The sequence below is a fragment of the Dermacentor andersoni genome, chromosome 8 (assembly GCF_023375885.2).
Source record: "Dermacentor andersoni chromosome 8, qqDerAnde1_hic_scaffold, whole genome shotgun sequence".
In the NCBI taxonomy this organism is placed as follows: Eukaryota; Metazoa; Arthropoda; class Arachnida; order Ixodida; family Ixodidae; genus Dermacentor; species Dermacentor andersoni.
Window position 1 is genome coordinate 31847308 of NC_092821.1, and position 19400 is coordinate 31866707.

The window sequence follows — 19400 nt, forward strand, 5'->3', positions numbered from 1 at the left end:
CATTTGTTTTATTAATGTGCACCTTACACCAGACCGTCTCGATTTCAAGTGGGGATTGTAGTACAGAAAACTGTAGGTCAGAGCGCAAAAATACGGCAACACCTCCGCCTCTGCCCGCATTCCTGTCTACTCTTATGACGTTATATCCTGGGGGAGTTACTTCGCAGTCAAGGATGTCGCTATGCAACCAGGTCTCAGTAACACCGATAACATGTGGGGAATGTGATGCCACCAACGAGGAAAAGCTTGAATATTTGTTAGATAGGCTTCTTGCATTAGGATTTAATATACAAAGTTTATCGTACTTGTCATTGTTAAGTCAAGGATTGTTCCCCTGGGAGAGCGGTAAATGATGGTGAGTGGTGCGGTCAGGAGCTTTTACAAGAGAGTTCGAAACAACGTCCCAATTGTAGAGCTGATTATCAACAAACGCATGGTCGTACCTGAGGTGTACCACTGAACCATTGTTACGGAATTGTGCTGTAGCGTCCCATAGTTTTTTACGGATGGATCGTATGTTTGAAGAAAAATCTTCAGATAAGCGCCACTGAGACCCTTTTAGCTTATAGCCATTCTTTAGAGCACTAATCTTTTCGCGAAAATCTAGGAGCTTCATAATGATGGGGCGAGGTCTCCCACCTCTAGGTCTACCAAGCCTATGCAATCGCTCAATTTGAGGAAAATCAAGCTTTAGTACGTCAGTAAAGAAGTTCTTAACTTGCGATTGCAGCGATTCATTAGTGTCATGCTTAGATTCTGTTAGACCATAAAGAATAAGGTTGTTGCGACGCGAGCGATTTTCTAAATCATCGCTTTGGGAAGAAAGTGAGTTAATAGTGGATGACATTTTCTGAATTTGGCTCTGTAGGTTATCGTAGTGGGCTGTGCTAAACGTGGGTGCCTGCTGCTCAAGATCAACTATGCGTTTCTCAATTGCCTCAAATCGAGCGTCGATAGATTTTCGCATGTCAGCTATATCTTTTGTTATCTTATTTTGCCCCGCAAGAAGCTGAGCGAACATTTCGGATATCATAGAGCCAGAATCATCTGTTTGAGTGGCGGAGCGTTTTGTAGGGCCCGGGTTTGTTTCAATATCGCCACTCAGTAGGAGGCTGCTCATGCAGTAAACAAGATCAGCACATACAGAAATATATGCAGAAAGACATTCGTGTGGGCAAGGCATCAGCAATAAGAAGCGGTTGTCAGATCGAATACAATAAGCGTTCTTAAGGTAACATACCTGCACGAAGAAGAGACAACGTTTGAACATCTGGCCTGTATTGCTGCTGCCTTGCCCACTGAAGCGATGAAGCTGCGGTGTGGCTTTTATACTGAACGGAGCCGGCGTCGTGACTCGCATTAGTGCACCATCCAGGCTGACGTCACCGATGGCAGAGGTCAGTATCTTGTCGAATCCAGCGGTGAACAGACCATGACTATCTTCCAGGGCGGAGATAGGGCAGTCATCGCGCGCATGCGGGAACATCAGGGCGTGATGACATGCGAGCGGTGATGCATCCAGGAAGGCCTTCGTAGTATACTCCGGGCAAGCAGCCAAGCCGGTGAAAAGCTGCACGAAGAAGAGACAACGTTTGAACATCTGGCCTGTATTGCTGCTGCCTTGCATATGGGGTGTATGTCTCTGTGAAGCCTTCTGTGGCTTTTGCCTATACACCGCTCCGCTTCGACGTACATTTTCCCCGCAGGGGCGTCTGCGTCAGCAGGCGTTTGGTGTGTTGCGACACCACGGACCCGAGCACACGAGGGTTGGACCCTCCCGCGTGTAGCCGTGCGCGGCTTAGCCGTGTCCGGGGAAAGGGGGATCCTGGGGGTTGAGCCGATGCCGGGTGTTTGGACCTTTAAGGCCCCCCGGCGGAGGCAACACACCTCTTTGGCCTCTGCTTCACGTAGACGCCACCCCCGGACTGACCCACCCGGGGGAAATCGGCAGTCGCCTTTTCCTGTCCTCCTCTCCAATCTTCGTCTTTCTCTCTCGCCTTTTTCATCTTTCCTGTCTTCTCATCATTTCTCCTCACTTCCTAGTTTCCCGGCGGCAAGGGTTAACCTTGTGTAGCTAGCCAGCCTTGGTTATGCTGTATTTGGTTATAGCAGCGATGTACGGCTGGCGTTGGCAGGGTTTCTCCAGCAGGAACTTCTGTCACGTCCCCCTGTTGGACTCCATGGTGGGTGGTCGGCATCGCGGCCGAAAACCCAACTGTACCTATGGAAAACGCGTTTCCTAAACTACCTGATCGCCCTCAGAAACGAGGGCGCACCGAAGAAGTATTTTAGTTTTTCGGACGCCAAGTCCACAATTTTCCTCGTTTTCATGTGATCCACACAGAAAAACCAGCTAAACAAGTCCGAACAATCTCCCCCTTCCTTGTATCTAAGACCCTTAGCGAAGTTTTTGGCCCAGGTTATAAGGCGTCGAGGATGGCTAGCGGTGACCTCCTCTTGGAGCTCCGCGATCTGAAACAATTTGAAAAACTGCCAAAACTAGTATCATTTGGGGAGACCCAAGTAGTAGTAACCCCGCACCGCACGATGAATACCACCCGCAGCGTTGTCTCGGACGATGATTTGCTGGAGCTCACTGAGGCTGAACTCTTGGAGGGCTTCAGTGAACGAAATGTCATAAATGTCAAAAGAATCAAGATAAGGCGCGAGGGTAACGAAATTGCGACCAAGCACCTAATTCTCACCTTCAATTCAAGTGTCCTGCCCGAATCAATCGAGGCCGGGTACATCAAGCTCCGTGTAAGACCATATGTGCCAAATCCCTTGAGATGTTTCAAATGCCAACGTTTTGGCCACAGCTCGCAGAGCTGCCGAGGCCGCCAAACATGTGCGAAATGCAGTGCCCTTGAACACGCAACTGAAGAATGTAAGAACTCTCTACACTGTGTAAACTGTGATGGGGATCACGCCGCGTACTCACGGTCGTGCCCCTCCTGGAAGAAGGAAAAAGAAATTGTAACCATAAAAGTAAAAGAGAATATAACGTTCAAAGAGGCACGAAGGCGGGTAGCATACCTGCCAAAGAAAAGCTTTGCCGAAGTGGCGCGCCAGGGGGCAGCGTCACAACGGCCTCCGGCGGCTGTCCGACCCACAAGCAGTGAGTCGGCAGTCACGCCATCTGCCCCCGCGACGGTTGCAGCTAGCGCTGCTCCGTCAACCGAGGAGAAGGAACCATCGACCCCGAAGGTGGGCGCAGCCGAGGCTGCCTCAACTTCCCAGGTCCCTTCCTGCGCTGGCAACGGCCGGCGTAGCCAAATCCCTCTGGGAGCCCCATCGACCTCCGGGCTGGTGGGCGCAGGGGTCTTGCCCTCCAAGGCGAGACTTTCCCGGGAACATTCTCGCTCGCAAGAGCACGTGTCCGGCGCCTCACAAGAGGCAATGGACACTACACCCATCCTCAAGGCGCACCAAGCGCCTAAGGAGCGGCGAGGCTCCCTCGAACGCTCCAAAAAGAACAAAACCCCTATTACAGGGCCTCGAAAGGGTTCTGTAATCTAAGGCATCCCGTCCGTTTCCGTAAACACAGCACCAATTTATTTTAAATATGGATACACAAATCATTCAATGGAACATTAGAGGTCTCCTTACAAACCTTGATGATTGGCAAGAACTCATCCACAAACATAATCCAAAAGTGCTGTGTTTACAGGAAACACATTTAAAATCCAGACACGCAAACTTTCTCCGTACGTATGTTACGTTTCGCAAAGATCGCGATGATGCCGTCGCATCATCGGGTGGTGTTGCGATTCTCACTCATAAAAGTATAGCATGTCAACCTTTACAGCTTCGAACGCCCCTTGAAGCAGTGGCGGTGCGAGTTGTTCTGCTAAACAAACTCATCACTATTTGCTCGCTTTATATACCCCCACATTACAAATTAACTAAACATGAATTTCAGTCCTTTATAGATGAACTGCCAGAACCCTATGTTGTTCTTGGCGACTTCAATGCGCACAGCTCCCTGTGGGGCGACTCTCGTATAGATGCGCGAGGTCGTCTTGTTGAACAGTTCCTTTTTTCTTGTGGTGCGTGGCTTTTGAATAAGAAGGAACCCACATATTACTCTCTAGCAAACCGATCCTTTTCGTCAATAGATCTTAGTATAGTCTCCCCGTCTCTACTGCTTGAACTCGAATGGGAAGTTGCCAACAATCCTTACGGCAGCGACCACTTCCCTATACTGCTAAGATCACCTAAAGAAAACGAATATCCACCACACGCTCCTAGGTGGAAGATTGAGACGGCTGATTGGGAGAAATTTCGATCTCTTACTAGTATCTCATGGGCTGACATGTCTTCGTTAGAAATTGATGCTGCAGTGGAGTTTTTCACAGCCTTCATAATACATGCCGCATCTAAATGCATATCACAAGTAAATGGCCTCTCGTGCAAACGGCGCGTCCCGTGGTGGACCGACGATTGTAGGATCGCACGTAAAAAACAAAACAAAGCGTGGGGGTTGCTACGCGCCTCCCCCACTGCGGAGAATCTCATCAATTTTAAGAAAGTAAAATCACAAGGCAGGCGAACCCGCCGACAGGCCAGAAGAGACAGTTGGCAGAAGTTTTTAACGGGTATAAACACGTATACAGATGAGGCCAAAGTCTGGAACAGGGTAAATAGCATAAGAGGGCGACAAACATACTCCCTCCCTTTGGTAAACACACAAGGCGATACACTGCAAGACCAGGCTGATGCTCTCGGTGAACACTTCGAGCACGTGTCTCGCTACAGTCACTATTCAGAGAACTTCCTTAAATATAAAGAAATAGAAGAACTCAAGCCTCTGAATCGGAAATGCACGCCAAACGATCCTTATAATCGCCCTTTAACGACTGCCGAACTTACAGCCTCCTTGTCAGTATGTCGGAGCTCTGCACCGGGCCCCGATATAATCATGTATGATATGCTTAAACACCTGCAATCCGACGCACAAATCACGCTACTTACACTTTTCAATGCTATCTGGGCTGCTGGTTATCTCCCATCGAAGTGGAAGGAGGCTATTGTGATCCCTATATTGAAGCATGGTAAAGACACTTCATTGCTCACTAGCTACCGTCCCATAGCGCTTACAAGCTGCCTCTGTAAGCTTTTCGAAAAAATTATCAATCGCCGTCTGATACATCTCCTAGAGTCTAGTAAAATGCTTGACCCATTTCAATGCGGTTTTAGGGAAGCGCGATCTACAACCGACCATTTCGTGCGCATCGAAGCGAGCATTCGCGATGCCTTCGTACACAATCTTTCTTATCTGTATTTCTGGATATGGAAAAAGCATACGACACAACCTGGCGGTACGGAATCCTGCGCTACCTTTCGGTGCTGGGCATCCACGGCAATATGTTAACTATCATAGAGAGCTACCTAGAGAACCGTACATTTCGGGTGAAAATAGGTCCTGCACTGTCGCGTACATTCATACAGGAAACTGGGGTACCCCAGGGTGGCGTACTCAGCTGCACGCTCTTTGTCGTAAAGATGAACACGCTTCGGGCATCATTACCACCAGCTATTTTTTACTCCGTCTATGTAGACGATATACAAATAGGCTTCAAATCCTGCAACCTCACAGTCTGCGAGAGACAGGTACAGCAGGCGTTAAACAAGGTGTCCATGTGGGCAGACCAAAATGGATTTAAAATCAACCCCCAGAAAAGTTCCTGCGTTCTCTTCACATGAAAGAGAGGCCTAGTCCCAGATCCTTTTCTAGAGCTGGGCGGACAACAAATTCCTTTTAACAAAGAGCACAAATTTCTAGGTGTTATACATGACTCCAAACTTACCTTCATTCCACACCTAAAATATCTAAAAACAAAATGTCTAAAAACAATGAACCTACTTAAAATCCTATCCCACACAACATGGGTTAGCGACAGGAAATGCCTGTTGAATCTTTACAGGAGCCTAGTTCGATCACGAATAGACTATGGTGCCGTAGTATATCACTCTGCCACCCCGAGTGCACTAAAGATGTTAGACCCCGTTCACCATCTGGGAATCCGCCTGGCCACTGGCGCATTTAGAACAAGCCCTGTTGAAAGTCTGTATGCCGAGTCCGATGAGTGGTCACTCCATTTTCGGAAAACATACATCAGTTTTAACTACTTCCTGAAAGTGCGCTCTAATAAGGAACATCCGTGTTTCACAACCGTTAACGAATTGTCGTGTGAAACACTTTTTCGTAATAGACCCTCTTTGAGATTACCTTTCTCAATACGTGTAAGAGAACTTGGCGAAGAAATGGACGTCCCATTTCTAGAACATCGCCTAATGCCTGCTGTTAAGCTAATACCGCCCTGGCAGTGGCAGGTGATAGAATATGACGTGTCGTTTCTAAAGGTCACAAAGCACGCTCCTGAGCTTGAAATTATCATGCATTTCCGGGAGCTTCAATTGAAGTACTCCTGCTCCGAGTTTTACACAGACGCATCAAAATCACATGCTGGCGTATCCTACGCTGCTGTTGGGCCCTCTTTTACTGAATCTGACGTGTTGAACCCCATAACAAGTATCTTCACTGCAGAAGTCTACGCAGTACTGTGTGCAGTAAAACATATAAACTGAAACTGGACAAAGCCATCATATTCACAGACTCGTTAAGCCTTGTAAAAGCACTCATTTCTTCTCAAAAGCATACTAATCCTGTCTGCAATGAACTCTACTCACTCTTATGTAACATCTACTTATCACATAGGCATGCAGTAATATGCTGGGTTCCTGGCCATAGAGGAATCGAGGGAAATGTGCTTGCCGACGAGATCGCCAAATCAATAGCATCGCAAGGTATTCGTTCTGCTGCTGTCCCTGCCACAGACATGAAGCCTTTTCTAAGACACAAACTCCGAAGCCACTGGCAACGCTTGTGGGATACAGAAACAAGTAATAAGCTTCACCTAATTAAGCCGAAGCTAGGTCCCTGGCACCCAACTACGAAAATACGAAAAACAGATGTCCTATTCACTAGACTGAGAATAGGACACACATTTGGCACTCACAACTTTCTCTTGTCCGGTAATGAGCCTCCAACCTGCGGCAGATGTGGCGATCGGCTGACCGTCCTCCATGTCTAGCTGGAGTGCCGGGAAGCCGAAAGAGACAGGAGGAAACATTTCTCGTTTGCATACCGCCATTGTATTCCCCTGCATCCGGCTATGTTTCTTGGTGAAGAACCGCTTTCTAAGACCACAGCAGTCCTCGCTTTCTTAAAAGATGTTGTACTACATGTTATAAGCCCATTCATTTCGTAGCGCGTCCTCTTTCCGTAGGATATCACTAGGATAGATTCTCTGTATGGCACATGCCTCTCGGCCCTTGAGTTTCAAGGGCTCTGGCGAGGCAGTAGTGCTTTTAGACAATTTTAGCATCTCGCATATTTCATATAATGCATCATTATTTCTTAATGCATCTTAGTGATCATAGTACACGTCATTAATCATTGCCATAATTTTATTACGTGTAATTTTTATGCAATTTGCACCAACTCTTTTAGGCCCCTTTACAGCCACGTCTCATTAAATTCACAAAACCCCTCAGACCACGACATATTCAATACCACTAGCATGGCGCTCTTTGGCCACACCTGGCCCTTGCGCCATTAAACCACAAACATCATCATCATCGTCGTACATTTTAGTGCGAAACGCTGAAAGAGATTTTGACGTATGTCCTGAGTGCTGAAAAAGGTTCCATTGTTCTAACACTTGTACATATCGGTCAACAAACAGGAACATTTCACTTGAGCAGAAAGTGGAGATATTTCCTGCCCTGGAAGGCATAGTTTGCATAATTCTCACACATGTCAATGTTCAGTTAGATGTTTCTTTCTTGAGTTTTCTTTGTTTCAGACAGCAAACGACAGAAATTAGCAATAGCTTCGATTTTACTTCGACTCCTAAACGCAAACAGTTGATTCAGGTGAGACCGGTTGCTGCCAAACAAGAACGATCCCGCGCTTAATATGCAATTGATCAGAAAGCATATGACAGTAACTTCCATGCAAATCTCCCACAGATTCCTGTTATTGCTGACCTGCCGGTGGGCCGCAACCTTCAGGACCATATGCACGTCGAGGGCGTTTCAGGCACGCTGCGTCATCGAGACGGAATTAACCTTTTTTGGTCGTCCACGGTGGACTACAACAACAACTGTTCAGGTGCGGAGCAAGTTCCTTTTTGTTATAACTTAGGTGTGTTATCGACATTACTACGTTTATCTGAGGCAAGGAAAAAGGACAGCATTTTCTTCAATGAAGACTTCGCCACTCTGCGCCAGCAAGTGTAGCTCTGTCCATCTAAAACAAACGAATTATCTGAAATAATACAGCGTGAAAAGAACCCATCACAGCCACAATATTAATCATAGCAATAAGTGGTAGCATAATAAGTTGGTGGCGTCCTTAGTATAGCTACAAAGCCCCTACAGATATATATCCACGCAAGTTCTGTTCTGAAGAACGCATAGGTTTTTTAAAAATCTCGGTCCAAGTTAGCTGGGACATCCTTTATATGTAATTATCTTTAACGCGTGCGGTTTCTCACACCTGTTTATATCTCACGCTTCCTCGGGCTTCACAACCTTTCAATATCAATCCTGTCAACCATCTATCTCAACACATCAGTAACCATAAGAAGGGCTGCCCTGTCAGCCCACACATCCACCCATCTTTTCTTCTTTTTTTTTTTTTTTGCACGAACAGCAAGAGGCTGCAACAGTTTCCTGCCGACCCTGCGCACACTGCTGAGGCCAGAAATTCACGGGAACTATCATCTATCTCATCCAGTCACTTTGCTCCACCACCCACTCATTGGATAATGCTTTATTAATTTAAAGATGTCAATATTTCCGGAGGACTTGACAATCGGAAGAATATTTCTTATTAGACAGCTAAAGTCGTGCGATATATTACAATATATCCTAACGCGCCGCAATGAAGATCAATTAACAATTATTTAGGTTTATTAGAGTACTGGTTCTTATATATTAGAACCATTGTCTGTAGACTGCACACGAATGAGCTTACGCTGGAAACGGTACTTAAGCTCCAATCACGATTAATTGTTTTGTGAATGACACAGCTCCTTTCAATGAATGCGCGCATAAAGCGCTGTTGCTCAAATTTTAATTTCAAATAGCTGTTTATTAGTCTTACTTGCTCAATGTATCCTCTTATTTAATAGGCTGCCTGCCTATACCTACAAGGCTTATCGATTACCTTTACTAGTTCAACACTCGCATGATTTATCTGTCCTTCTGTCCTTATTTGTCTCGGCATTCATAATGATTTACAATGTATCACACATTATCAAGGGCGATAGGCAAGTGATGTGCAATTAGATTTAGGTGCACACTAAAGAGCCCCAGGTGGTCGAGATTTCTCGAGTCCTCCACTACGGCGTCCCTCATGATCAAAAACTTGTTTTGGCACGTAAAAGCCCATAATATAATTTTTAAGTGATGTGCAAAGCGGCTGACTGACGGTGCGATCGTGTACTGTTACAAGAAAAGGCTCTGGGCGCGCACTGCCATAGAAACTCCGCGCGGAAAGCTTTATTGGCCTTCGTCAGGTTGCCGAAGTATACTGGTCTTCACGATAGACTTTAAGAGCGTCGGCTGCTTCCGCTGTATGGTGTATGCCGTATGAGGATTCGTACCCCTGATTCGACTGTTGCAGAGTCATGAGTCATAGGGTGGTAGCGGTGGCTCAGCAATGCGTAGAGCTTCACCAGCAGCGAAGAGCGGCGTAGGCAGGGACAATGTGACGTCACAAGTAATAACGTTGTATTATATCGCTCCGTCAGGAGCGGTCAGCTCGACAACCTGCTCAACAAGGAGGGAAGTGGACGCTCCCAGCTTGATGGCCAACTGCAGTGCTATTCACTTGGGCCTAACCGGTTACAAATTCCCAGTGTATACTATGAATGTAATCTTGGTAAATCCTCTGGACTGGTAACAGCCTTATTTTCTTATTGACAGCCTTTAAAAAACGCCTAGCAGACGATGCGTGCTCCTGGCGGTGAGCGGTGGTAATGCGGAGACGGCGAAAGTCCGAGAGCCGTGCACGACCGCTTATCTCTCAGGTGCGCATAGTTGCCTCGCTCGGTCGCAAATTGATGGGAGTCGCTCTAGATGTGTTCTCTCGATGCACACGTGATTTGAGTTGTTCCAAGAATGCCGACGTGTTGCGTACGTACTCGAACGCGAGCGATGGTTCTGCAGCACACCACGCTGAACAGAGGTAGGAGAATACTTCTTTCCTGACCTAGCTCTCAGGGCTGAAGCGCGCACAGCACCGCAGCATGTGAGTACAACGTGGCCAAGTCAACGCCGCACACAAAGCATGTAAAGTGCACTTGAAGAAGCTGCAGAAGTTACATTTGGTGATCATCGTAGAGTACTGCACAGGCCCAGGCCGACCAAAGAGTTTTTCGGCGGGCCTGGGACGGGCCCGGACAGGACTCTGGCTTGAAGCCACGGGCCCGAACCAAACGGGGGCCCACTCATTAAAAGGCTCAAGTCCGGCTTTCGAGCACCCGCGAACGTTATGCCTCGCAAGGTTCAAGGCATTCTGTATGAAGCTCAAGTTACGTAGGGAAAGAGCTGACTCTTAGCATACCTTTGCATAGAAAAGAGAAAGACAAATGAAGGTCAACATTACCACAATATATAACCTTGTTTCCGCACAAGGAAAATATATTATACAAAAAACCGCTCTTCAAACGGTTTTCCTGTTACCGCTTTTGTGACTGCACTGTTGCCAATCTCGATACTATTATTTTAGCGCTAACGCAAGGGTTTCTCTTTCTGCTTGGGCGTTTATTTTATGCTGTATGCCCGTGAGCTGGTGTGCTTGTACATATATAGATAGATATGTATATTCGCGTGCTAAATGACCCCATAGAAAGACATCGTACGATCAAGGTAAATACATTCGCACCAGCGGAAAAATAACAGGACAGGCAATGGGCCAGATCACTGATGTTCGCATGGGAGAGACAAAGATTTCGGTCTTTTATTCTTTATACACCGTAGCAGATTAGACCCCGAGAAGGTGAGGCTGATATATATGGTGCAATATGTAAGTAAAAAAATCATGTTCGATGCTGGCGTCCTTTTTTGTTGCACGTACAGAGGTGTAGACCGCGTTTTATATTATTATCCTTCTTTTCGAAGCGTTAATGATAAGGCCTGTTTATGCTCCAAGCACCTTCAAAGCTTCATATTAATTTTAGCTTGTGGTAGAGGGAATTAAAGGGACATTCCTTCTCACGGACATAGGCAGTTCTTAAAGGTCTTGCACGAGGCGCACACCTGAAGCACGCCAAAGCACAAGCGCGTGTAAATGGCACCACACGGTAAATGGTGGCTGCCACCTTGCGGTGACCACCACGAGATGTGGCTATCTCTGCACGCGTGGGCAGAAACAAGAGGCCATCCAAGCAAGAAGAGCGAAAGAATAAGAGATGGCCTGCGTTGCTAAACAACCGGCTAGGCGACGCACGCGCAGAGCGCAGCCTACTCATACGGAACCTGCAAACATAGAACCGCTCTGTGTGTAACATAGGGCCAACTTCGCCATCTGCTGAAAAAGGAATAAAAAAGGCTTTGGCTCTTGTGGCGTAGCTCGTCAGACCGTGCTTACCTTTTTAATGAGTTGGTTGCCGACATCATATATTTGACGATTTGTCTCCATAGCACCATGAATGCAGCTGAATTAAGGGACACGTTCGCTGCCGGGAAGCTGTAGCGTGGGTCCAAGCAAGTTAAAGCCATGCTTGGAAACATTTCATGGACGTTGTGACGTGCAAACCCTATCACCAGTAGGGCACGTGCGGTGCGAAAGCTGTAAAGCTTTCTTCGCCTATAATGGTGGGAAAACAGGAACGTCGCACCTGAACCGCCACAAGCGCAAGACTACAGATGACACCACTGCCATTGCTTCGCTCTACAGGGAGAAGAAACGCCACGTTTCATCTAGCGTTAAGGGCAATCGGACGACTGCTTGCGCGAAGTGGTGCGCAAACGATATGCGGCCATTTGATGTTGTTTGCGACGACTTATTTTTAAAAATTTCCACGGAGGCTACTGTATGTGAAACTGGGCCTTTTACGTGGTCGAGCATTTCTTCCTCGTGCTTGCCTCAACGGCGAGCGGCGCAGCGCCTTTATTAACACTCGCGCAGGAGAGAGCGAGAACAGATTCTAGCCAGGCTTGGGGCTGATCATGCTCGACGCTGGGTGCGTGCCCATGCTTCCTCCCCCCGCTTGCTCCCCCCAAGTCTGTATGAGGGCGAGAAGGCACTCGCACGCGTACACCGACGCCAACGGTCACGGGCACGACCGTTTGAACGCGTAGGTTTTCTCCGCGACTTCGACGTGGGGGCCATTGCCGCCGTTTTTCTCGCGTGACACGAATTCCTCGTCACATAGGGGAGTTGTAACCGCGGTGCCCTTGTATGCGCTCGTCCCACTTTCCTTTCCTTGTTTATGGCCCTACCTGTTCTCCACGTGCAGGGCAGCCAACGAGAACGACGTCTCGTTAACCTCCCTGTCTTTCTTTGCGTTCTTTCTCTTAATTTTCGTGGCACATCTGATACGTACATGGTGAAAGTAAATACACAAAGGAAATTGGAAAATTGCAAAGGAGAACGTTTGCCGTATTCTTACCACCTATCGTTGATTATATATCGTCTCAGACCACCTTAGTAAATAACTTTATTTGAGCCTAACAAGCAATAATTGCTAATGTCATATGACCGTGCTAGTCTATGCGATATTGTGGAGTTCAAATTAGTGATATTTCGTTTTGTGACTTTCCAGTTTGTTCATTTCAAAAAGCCTTCATTCCTTCAGGCATGTCTCTCTCTCATACACGCGCAGAGGTGATCTGCTTATGTCGTCCCCGCTCTTGAATTCTTGTTTACGCGCAGAACTGCTGGAAAACCAGCATTATGGACTGGATCAAACTTCCTAATCTTTTCACGCTAACTTAGGTGGCATGCGAGTCATTGTTAGCGGGACGAAACTAAAACAGGCGCCGAGTTGTTTCTGTTCGACCAATGTCGCTCCAAAATGCTATGTTCCCGCATCGACTCACTTCTAGGCCATTAAACACTGCTTCTTTGTATGGCCTGTATGGCGAGCTGTAGCAAGTACAATTATTGATGAATCACTATAAAATATACCTGTTATATTCAGTTTCGTTATTCATTTCGGTTCTTTATTCCCCAGGGGGCGCTTCTGTTCTTCATTATATATATTGGTTGTATGTGTTAAATAAACGGCTTTTACTTCGGGACGGCTGGAGTCTGACTTCCACCTTCGGTCAATACCACATTGGCGACGAGGATGTCGTGAACGTACCCCCAGCCCCGCTGCGCCGTCCGTATCCGCCACCATGAGCTTCACCGGGCTTGCTCCGCCGCCGTTTTTCCTTCCGACGCCCGGCCGTCCCTCATTGCCATGGGAGCAGTGGGAGCAGATGTTCAACGTGTACTTGCTGGCATCCGGAGCCGCCGCATTCAAGCCGGAGCAACGCAAGGCTATTCTTTTGCATTGTTTGGGGGCGGAGGGCCAGCGTATTTATCAGACGCTACATGCAGGGACGAGCGCCGCAGCACCGGCCGCGCCAAGTGCCGCAGCACGCGCCGATGACAAGTCTGCCGTGGCCCCTCCTGACGAATACGACTCTGCACTCGCCGCATTACGGCTACAGTTCTCGACGTCGCGCAACGTTATCATCGAGCGTCATCGCTTTCACCGCCGCAGCCAACACACAGGCGAGTCCGTTCATGACTTTGTTGCCGCTCTACGGGAGCTAGCGTCACATTGCTCGTTTGCCTCGCAAGATGATGCTTTGCGGGACCAATTCGTTGCCGGCGTAGCTTCCCCTCGCGTACGTGAGCGGTTACTGCTCGAGGGTTCCACACTTTCATTCGAGAATTCTGTTCGAATTGCACTTCAGTTTGAGCAGGCGGCTGAAGAGCTAAAAGAGCTTTCTGCTTCTGTCGAAGCAATTTCATTGCGGCAGCGTCGAAAACCATCGTCGCATTCTTCGAAAAAAAGGAATTCACGACCGGCAGCCACCGTAGAGCAGAATTTAACGAGGAGCACGAGCGGCTCACGTGCGCCGCAGCGGAACCGCCCCCCTCAGCGGTACCGAGAACAGAGTAGCCGCTCCGGCTCGCCACATTGTTTCCGATGCGGTTCGCGGGACCACATCGCGTCAGCGCCACAGTGCCCAGCGCATGGCAAGACTTGTTCGTTTTGCGGTCACAAGGGCCACTTTCAAAGGGTATGCAACCGCAAGCTAACCCAAATGCAAGGCCGAGTACGTGAAGTTGAATTTCATGAAGATGTTTCGTCATCCAGCAGTGCTGAGGATGTTTTGACTGTGCAACGTTCCGCGCGTAGCGGAATTCATATTCAATTGCAAGTCGCGAATGTCACTTTGACATTCCTTGTTGATTCAGGGTCGTCTGTTTCAATTCTGTCGGAACAAGAATTCAGTCGATATTTTCAGAGCGTTCCGCTCCTGCCTGCTTCGCATGTTAGTCTGTTTGACTACTCTCAACGGCTGATTCCAGTGCTAGGTTGTTTCCAGGCAGACGTTCGATTTAAAGGCCGCACAGCGTCGCTACGTTTTTATGTTGTTCACCGAGGCACTTCTCTGATCGGTCTAGACGGCATTAAAGCCTTGGATCTTCGCATTGAGGGTTCTGCTCTCAAGTGCCTATACACGTCCGTTACTCCGCAGCCGACTGTTGTTGACCCGCTATCCTGTTCTATTTCCACATCGTCAAGCACGCAGCCCCGTAACAAAGCTCTTCCGCCAGCCTTAGCACATGAGTTCAGTTCACTTTTCAGTCCCGAGTTGGGTCTCGCTAAGGGGTTCACGCATCGCATCAAGACACGGCAAGGCGTGCAGCCTGTAACTTCGAAGCTTCGCCGTCTGCCGTATTCTCTCCGTTCACCAGTATCAAATGAGCTGCATAGGTTGCTGAGCCTTGACATCATCGAGCGGATCGATGCTTCTGAATGGGTGTCCCCGATTGTTGTTGTTAACAAGAAAGATGGTAGCATCAGGATCTGTGTAGATCTTCGAGAGCCGAACAAAGCTATTGTTCCAGACAGTTTCCCATTGCCCCATACAGAGGAGCTGCTTCACGCTTTGGTAGGCGCTACACACTTCTCCAAACTTGACTTGGCTTCTGCTTACCATCAGGTTCTCTTGCACCCTGACAGCAGGGATCTGACAGCTTTCATCACCCATGATGGCCTTTTCCGTTTTAAAAGAGTTTGCTTTGGGTTGGTTTCTGCCCCAGCGGCATTTCAGAAGATGATGGCGAAAATCCTTGACCGCTGCCCTGGCGTGTTGTTCTACATTGATGATGTCATCATTTTTGGCAAGACCGCAGAACAACACCTTTCAAACTTGAAGACCGTGCTGCAAAAGATCAAGAACGCAGGTCTGAAACTGAACGACAAATGCCTTTTCGACGTTCCAGAACTTGCCTTTCTAGGGCACAAGGTCACTGCACGTGGTATCTTGCCACTTCCAGAGAAAGTAGACTCCATAGTTAACACACCAGTGCCAACTGATGTGGCCGCCCTTCGTTCGTTCCTGGGCCTCGTAGAATACTACTCCAAGTTTGTTCCACACTTGGCACAAGTGGTTGAGCCTATGAGAGTCTTACTTCGCAAAAATGAGCCATTCATCTGGTCTGCCGAAGCAGACAGCAGTTTCCGGAGGGTCAAGGAAATGCTTTCGTCAAGTACAGTCCTCCAGATGTTCGATCCGTCATTGCCAGTAATTGTGTCGACCGACGCGTCCGACTGTGGGCTGCCCTCGACGACAGTTGCCTGGAAACCGTCAAGTCATTCGTGCTGAGTTCCTGGCCGCCAAAGAAGTCCATACCAGAAGAGGCGAAATCATTCTACGCCATTCGGGAAGAACTTTCTGTTGTCGATGACCTGCTTCTGCGTGGAGAGCGCCTCGTTGTTCCGTCCTCCCTCACGGCTCAGATCATCAGCACCGCGCACGAGACACATCCGGGTATCACGCGCACGAAGGCGCGACTGCGTGAGCGGTTCTGGTGGCCACGAATGGATAAGCAAGTGGAAACGGCAGTAAAAAACTGCCATATCTGTCTGGAGGCAGATAAGTCCGCCAAAACATCACCAGCACCGTTGCAACCTGTTGAATGGCCTGAGCGACCGTGGCAAAAGCTTGGCCTAGACATTGTTGGTCCCTTGGAGCATGCAGCCTACAACAGCAGATTTGCTGTAACGCTTGTTGACTATCATTCGAAATGGCCAGAGGTGTATTTTTGCAGCGAAGTGTCCACGAGCACCGTGAAAGACTTTTTAAGAAGTGTTTTTGCCCGGGAAGGCTACCCGGAAGAGATCGTTTGTGACAATGGACCTCAGTTCACTTCGCGTGAGTTCATAACTTTCCTGCAACACAGAGGCATCAGTCTTTCACATTCTTCAGTATACTACCCCCAAGCCAATGGGCAAATAGAACGTTTCAATCGCACATTGAAAAACTTCATTCAAGTCTCACTCCTCGAAAGACGACCACTCCGGCAAGCTGTCACAGAATACCTTGCCATTTACCGCTGTACTCCGCACGCCACCACCGGAGTCGCCCCAGCAGTTCTGCTGCATGGTAGAATGCCCCGAACCAGGCTGGATATCGTGGGTTTCTCGGCACCAGCATTTGCGGAAGATCCAGCCAAGGAGTTGGCGCGACTTCGTCAAAGGGTTCGGCGTCAGCAGCAAAGCAGCAAGCACTACACGGACAAAAGAAGAGCCGCCAAGAAGACGAAGATAGCCGTAGGCGATTTTGTCCGTGTCAAAACCGTCCGTTCGGTTCAAGGGAGACTGCGCCTTTTCTTCACCCACTGAGGTGATCAAGAGGAGGGGACCAGCCTCTTTCCGACTTGGAGACGGCCGTACGTGGAATGCCTCCAAGCTTTCCAGGGTTCCGGAGAGGGGCACCTGGGGACCAGGCCCACCTGCCACGCCGCAGCCGCGGTCTCCTGAGGCGCTGCAACCTGCCACGCCGCAGCCGCGGTCTCCTGAGGCGCTGCAGCCTGCCACGCCGCAGCCGCGGTCTCCTGAGGCGCTACAGCCTGCCACGCCGCAGCCGCGGTCTCCTGACGCGCTGCAGCCTGCCACGCCGCAGCCGCTGTCTCCTGAGGCGCTACAGCCTGCCACGCCGCAGCCGCTGTCTCCCGATGTGCTGCAGCCTGCCGTGCTACAGCCTCCTTCTCCCAGGACGCAAGAACTGCGTCCTGGCATAGCGCAGCAGCAGTCAACGAGCCCGTCGCCAGTGAGACGTCCAACGCGGCCGACCCGAGAGCGCCGGCCACCGGCCTGGCTCAAAGACTATCAGACCAATTAGTTCGTTGTCTGTCATTGTGTACATAGGTTGTAAATATGTGTAAATAAGTACAGTGTGCATGCTTTGGGGTTTTCGTTACTAATACTTACTAACAACTAACTACTAAAAATAAGGGAGGGAGTATGTTATATTCAGTTTCGTTATTCATTTCGGTTCTTTATTCCCCAGGGGGCGCTTCTGTTCTTCATTATATATATTGGTTGTATGTGTTAAATAAACGGCTTTTACTTCGGGACGGCTGGAGTCTGACTTCCACCTTCGGTCAATACCACAATACCCTTGGGAAATAATATTTAGGTAGCACCACTTAAGTGTCTTGGGTCTAATGAGTTATTAGCCAAGAAGCTTTAGTTTCCTATTAATTGCTTTGGATTCTTGCGAATAATGAGTTACGCCATATGTATTCGTGCGAAAACTGCCGTCAACAGATGTTTCTTTCCATAGAATACATTTAGGTGTTCGCCGAGTAATCTTCAATACAGGAATATGGCCGGTCTTCCTTTCAGAATTATCGCTACGTAAACGATTTTGTGCTTAAACACGAACGCTTACTATAATTTTTTGTGCAGGTCCATTTTCCATTCCTGCATCCCTTGAGGCTGTTGCATTTGTTAGCACGCCATTTGTGAATACATCGCTGGAATTCCCGGATGTGGAGATCGTTCTGCAATCCCTCCCTCCTTCAGACCTTTGTGTGGCATTGTACCTGTCAAAAATGGCTCTACGAGAAGACGTGAGCACACTAAATTTGCTGTTACTATGTGCAGTATACCCTCGTCTTTTCACGGGACATGGCCAATATTGTTATGCGGATTGTCTAGAAAAGTTCGTATGGCAAATACTAGAAGTAACACACAATTGTGTTAGAAAACACAACCTTAGAATATAGAATAGGATACCAAGTATTTTCTCATTTCTAAATAACGAGAGCTATAAAATACGTTGCGGTGACCGTAACAAAATGCAAAGTATTCTTTAATAAAATAAACTGCGCAGCAATAGCACGAAAACTGCACAGCGCCTGCGTTGTTTTGTATTCCTGTTGCCTGCAGTTTCATTCCTTCCTTTCTGAAACACTGACGTCACGCTGATACAAAACAGTAGGCGCACTTTTGTGCTTATAGTTTCTCTGCTATAAGATAGTTTCCTAACTCTCGCATTTGACCATGCCACTAGCAGTTGAATCATGTACGAAGACGCATGAAGAAGGTTTTATAACACTTCCGCAATTTTTGGCATAAACTTCGCCGACTCCGCAAGTCTTCTAAGGGTTATTAATGTGACAAGCTTGCATTCGCTGTCTTGTACTTAAGTATTTATTAGCCTAAAATAATCATGCGTAAAGTAATTTGTCTTGTAGCTCATCTCGAAACTGCCAGCACAGACTTTACAGGAGCAAGAACTTTATGTCTGTTACATTTCAAAAAAACCCCCATAAGGGTTACCGTGGGCAATGGGGAAAAGAGCGTTGAAATTTGTTCCCTGGGGCATCAGCGTCGTTAGTCAGTGTAGATTGCCACTTTTAAACATTTTGTCTGTTTATTCTTACACAGGTGTACGAACAATACTTTCTGCCTAAACGCGGACAACCGGGATTTGCGTTATCTCCAGTAATGAACAGGCCAAAATCAAGGGGTTACGTGAAACTGAGGACAACGAACCCTCTTGACGAACCGATCATCGATCCCAAGTATTTGACGCATCCTGAAGATGTTGCGGTGGCAGTTGAAGGTACGTTGGGGCATAGCTAAGTTAATAAATTATAGCTGGTTCCTAACCATTTCAATAGCACTTTGAAGCACACGTCAGCTAAGAACCAAGGCTTTACGAATATAGCTAAATTTATGTACGCGCCAAGTTAACATATGAGCTATAGTATGCGCCATATTTTCAAAGTTCCGTCGGAACTAAGTTTCCTAATTTTACGCCGTGGGAGAGCTTTTCGGAGTAAACGTGTTTACTCCAAAAAG

General features: G+C 48.0%; 1 protein-coding gene across 2 annotated transcripts in view; it reads left to right on the forward strand.

The window, feature by feature from the left end:
• Positions 1 to 19400, forward strand: part of LOC126526145 (alcohol dehydrogenase [acceptor]-like) — a 91789-nt gene that overhangs the window by 50013 nt on the left and 22376 nt on the right. The window contains exons 7-9 of one of the 2 annotated variants that reach the window (XM_050174093.3): positions 8038 to 8179; positions 18000 to 18163; positions 18984 to 19161. In XM_050174093.3, the coding sequence (XP_050030050.1) occupies positions 8038 to 8179; positions 18000 to 18163; positions 18984 to 19161 (484 nt within the window). The remainder of the gene's footprint in view (positions 1 to 8037; positions 8180 to 17999; positions 18164 to 18983; positions 19162 to 19400) is intronic. The other variant, XM_055068032.2, reaches the window with a different exon arrangement.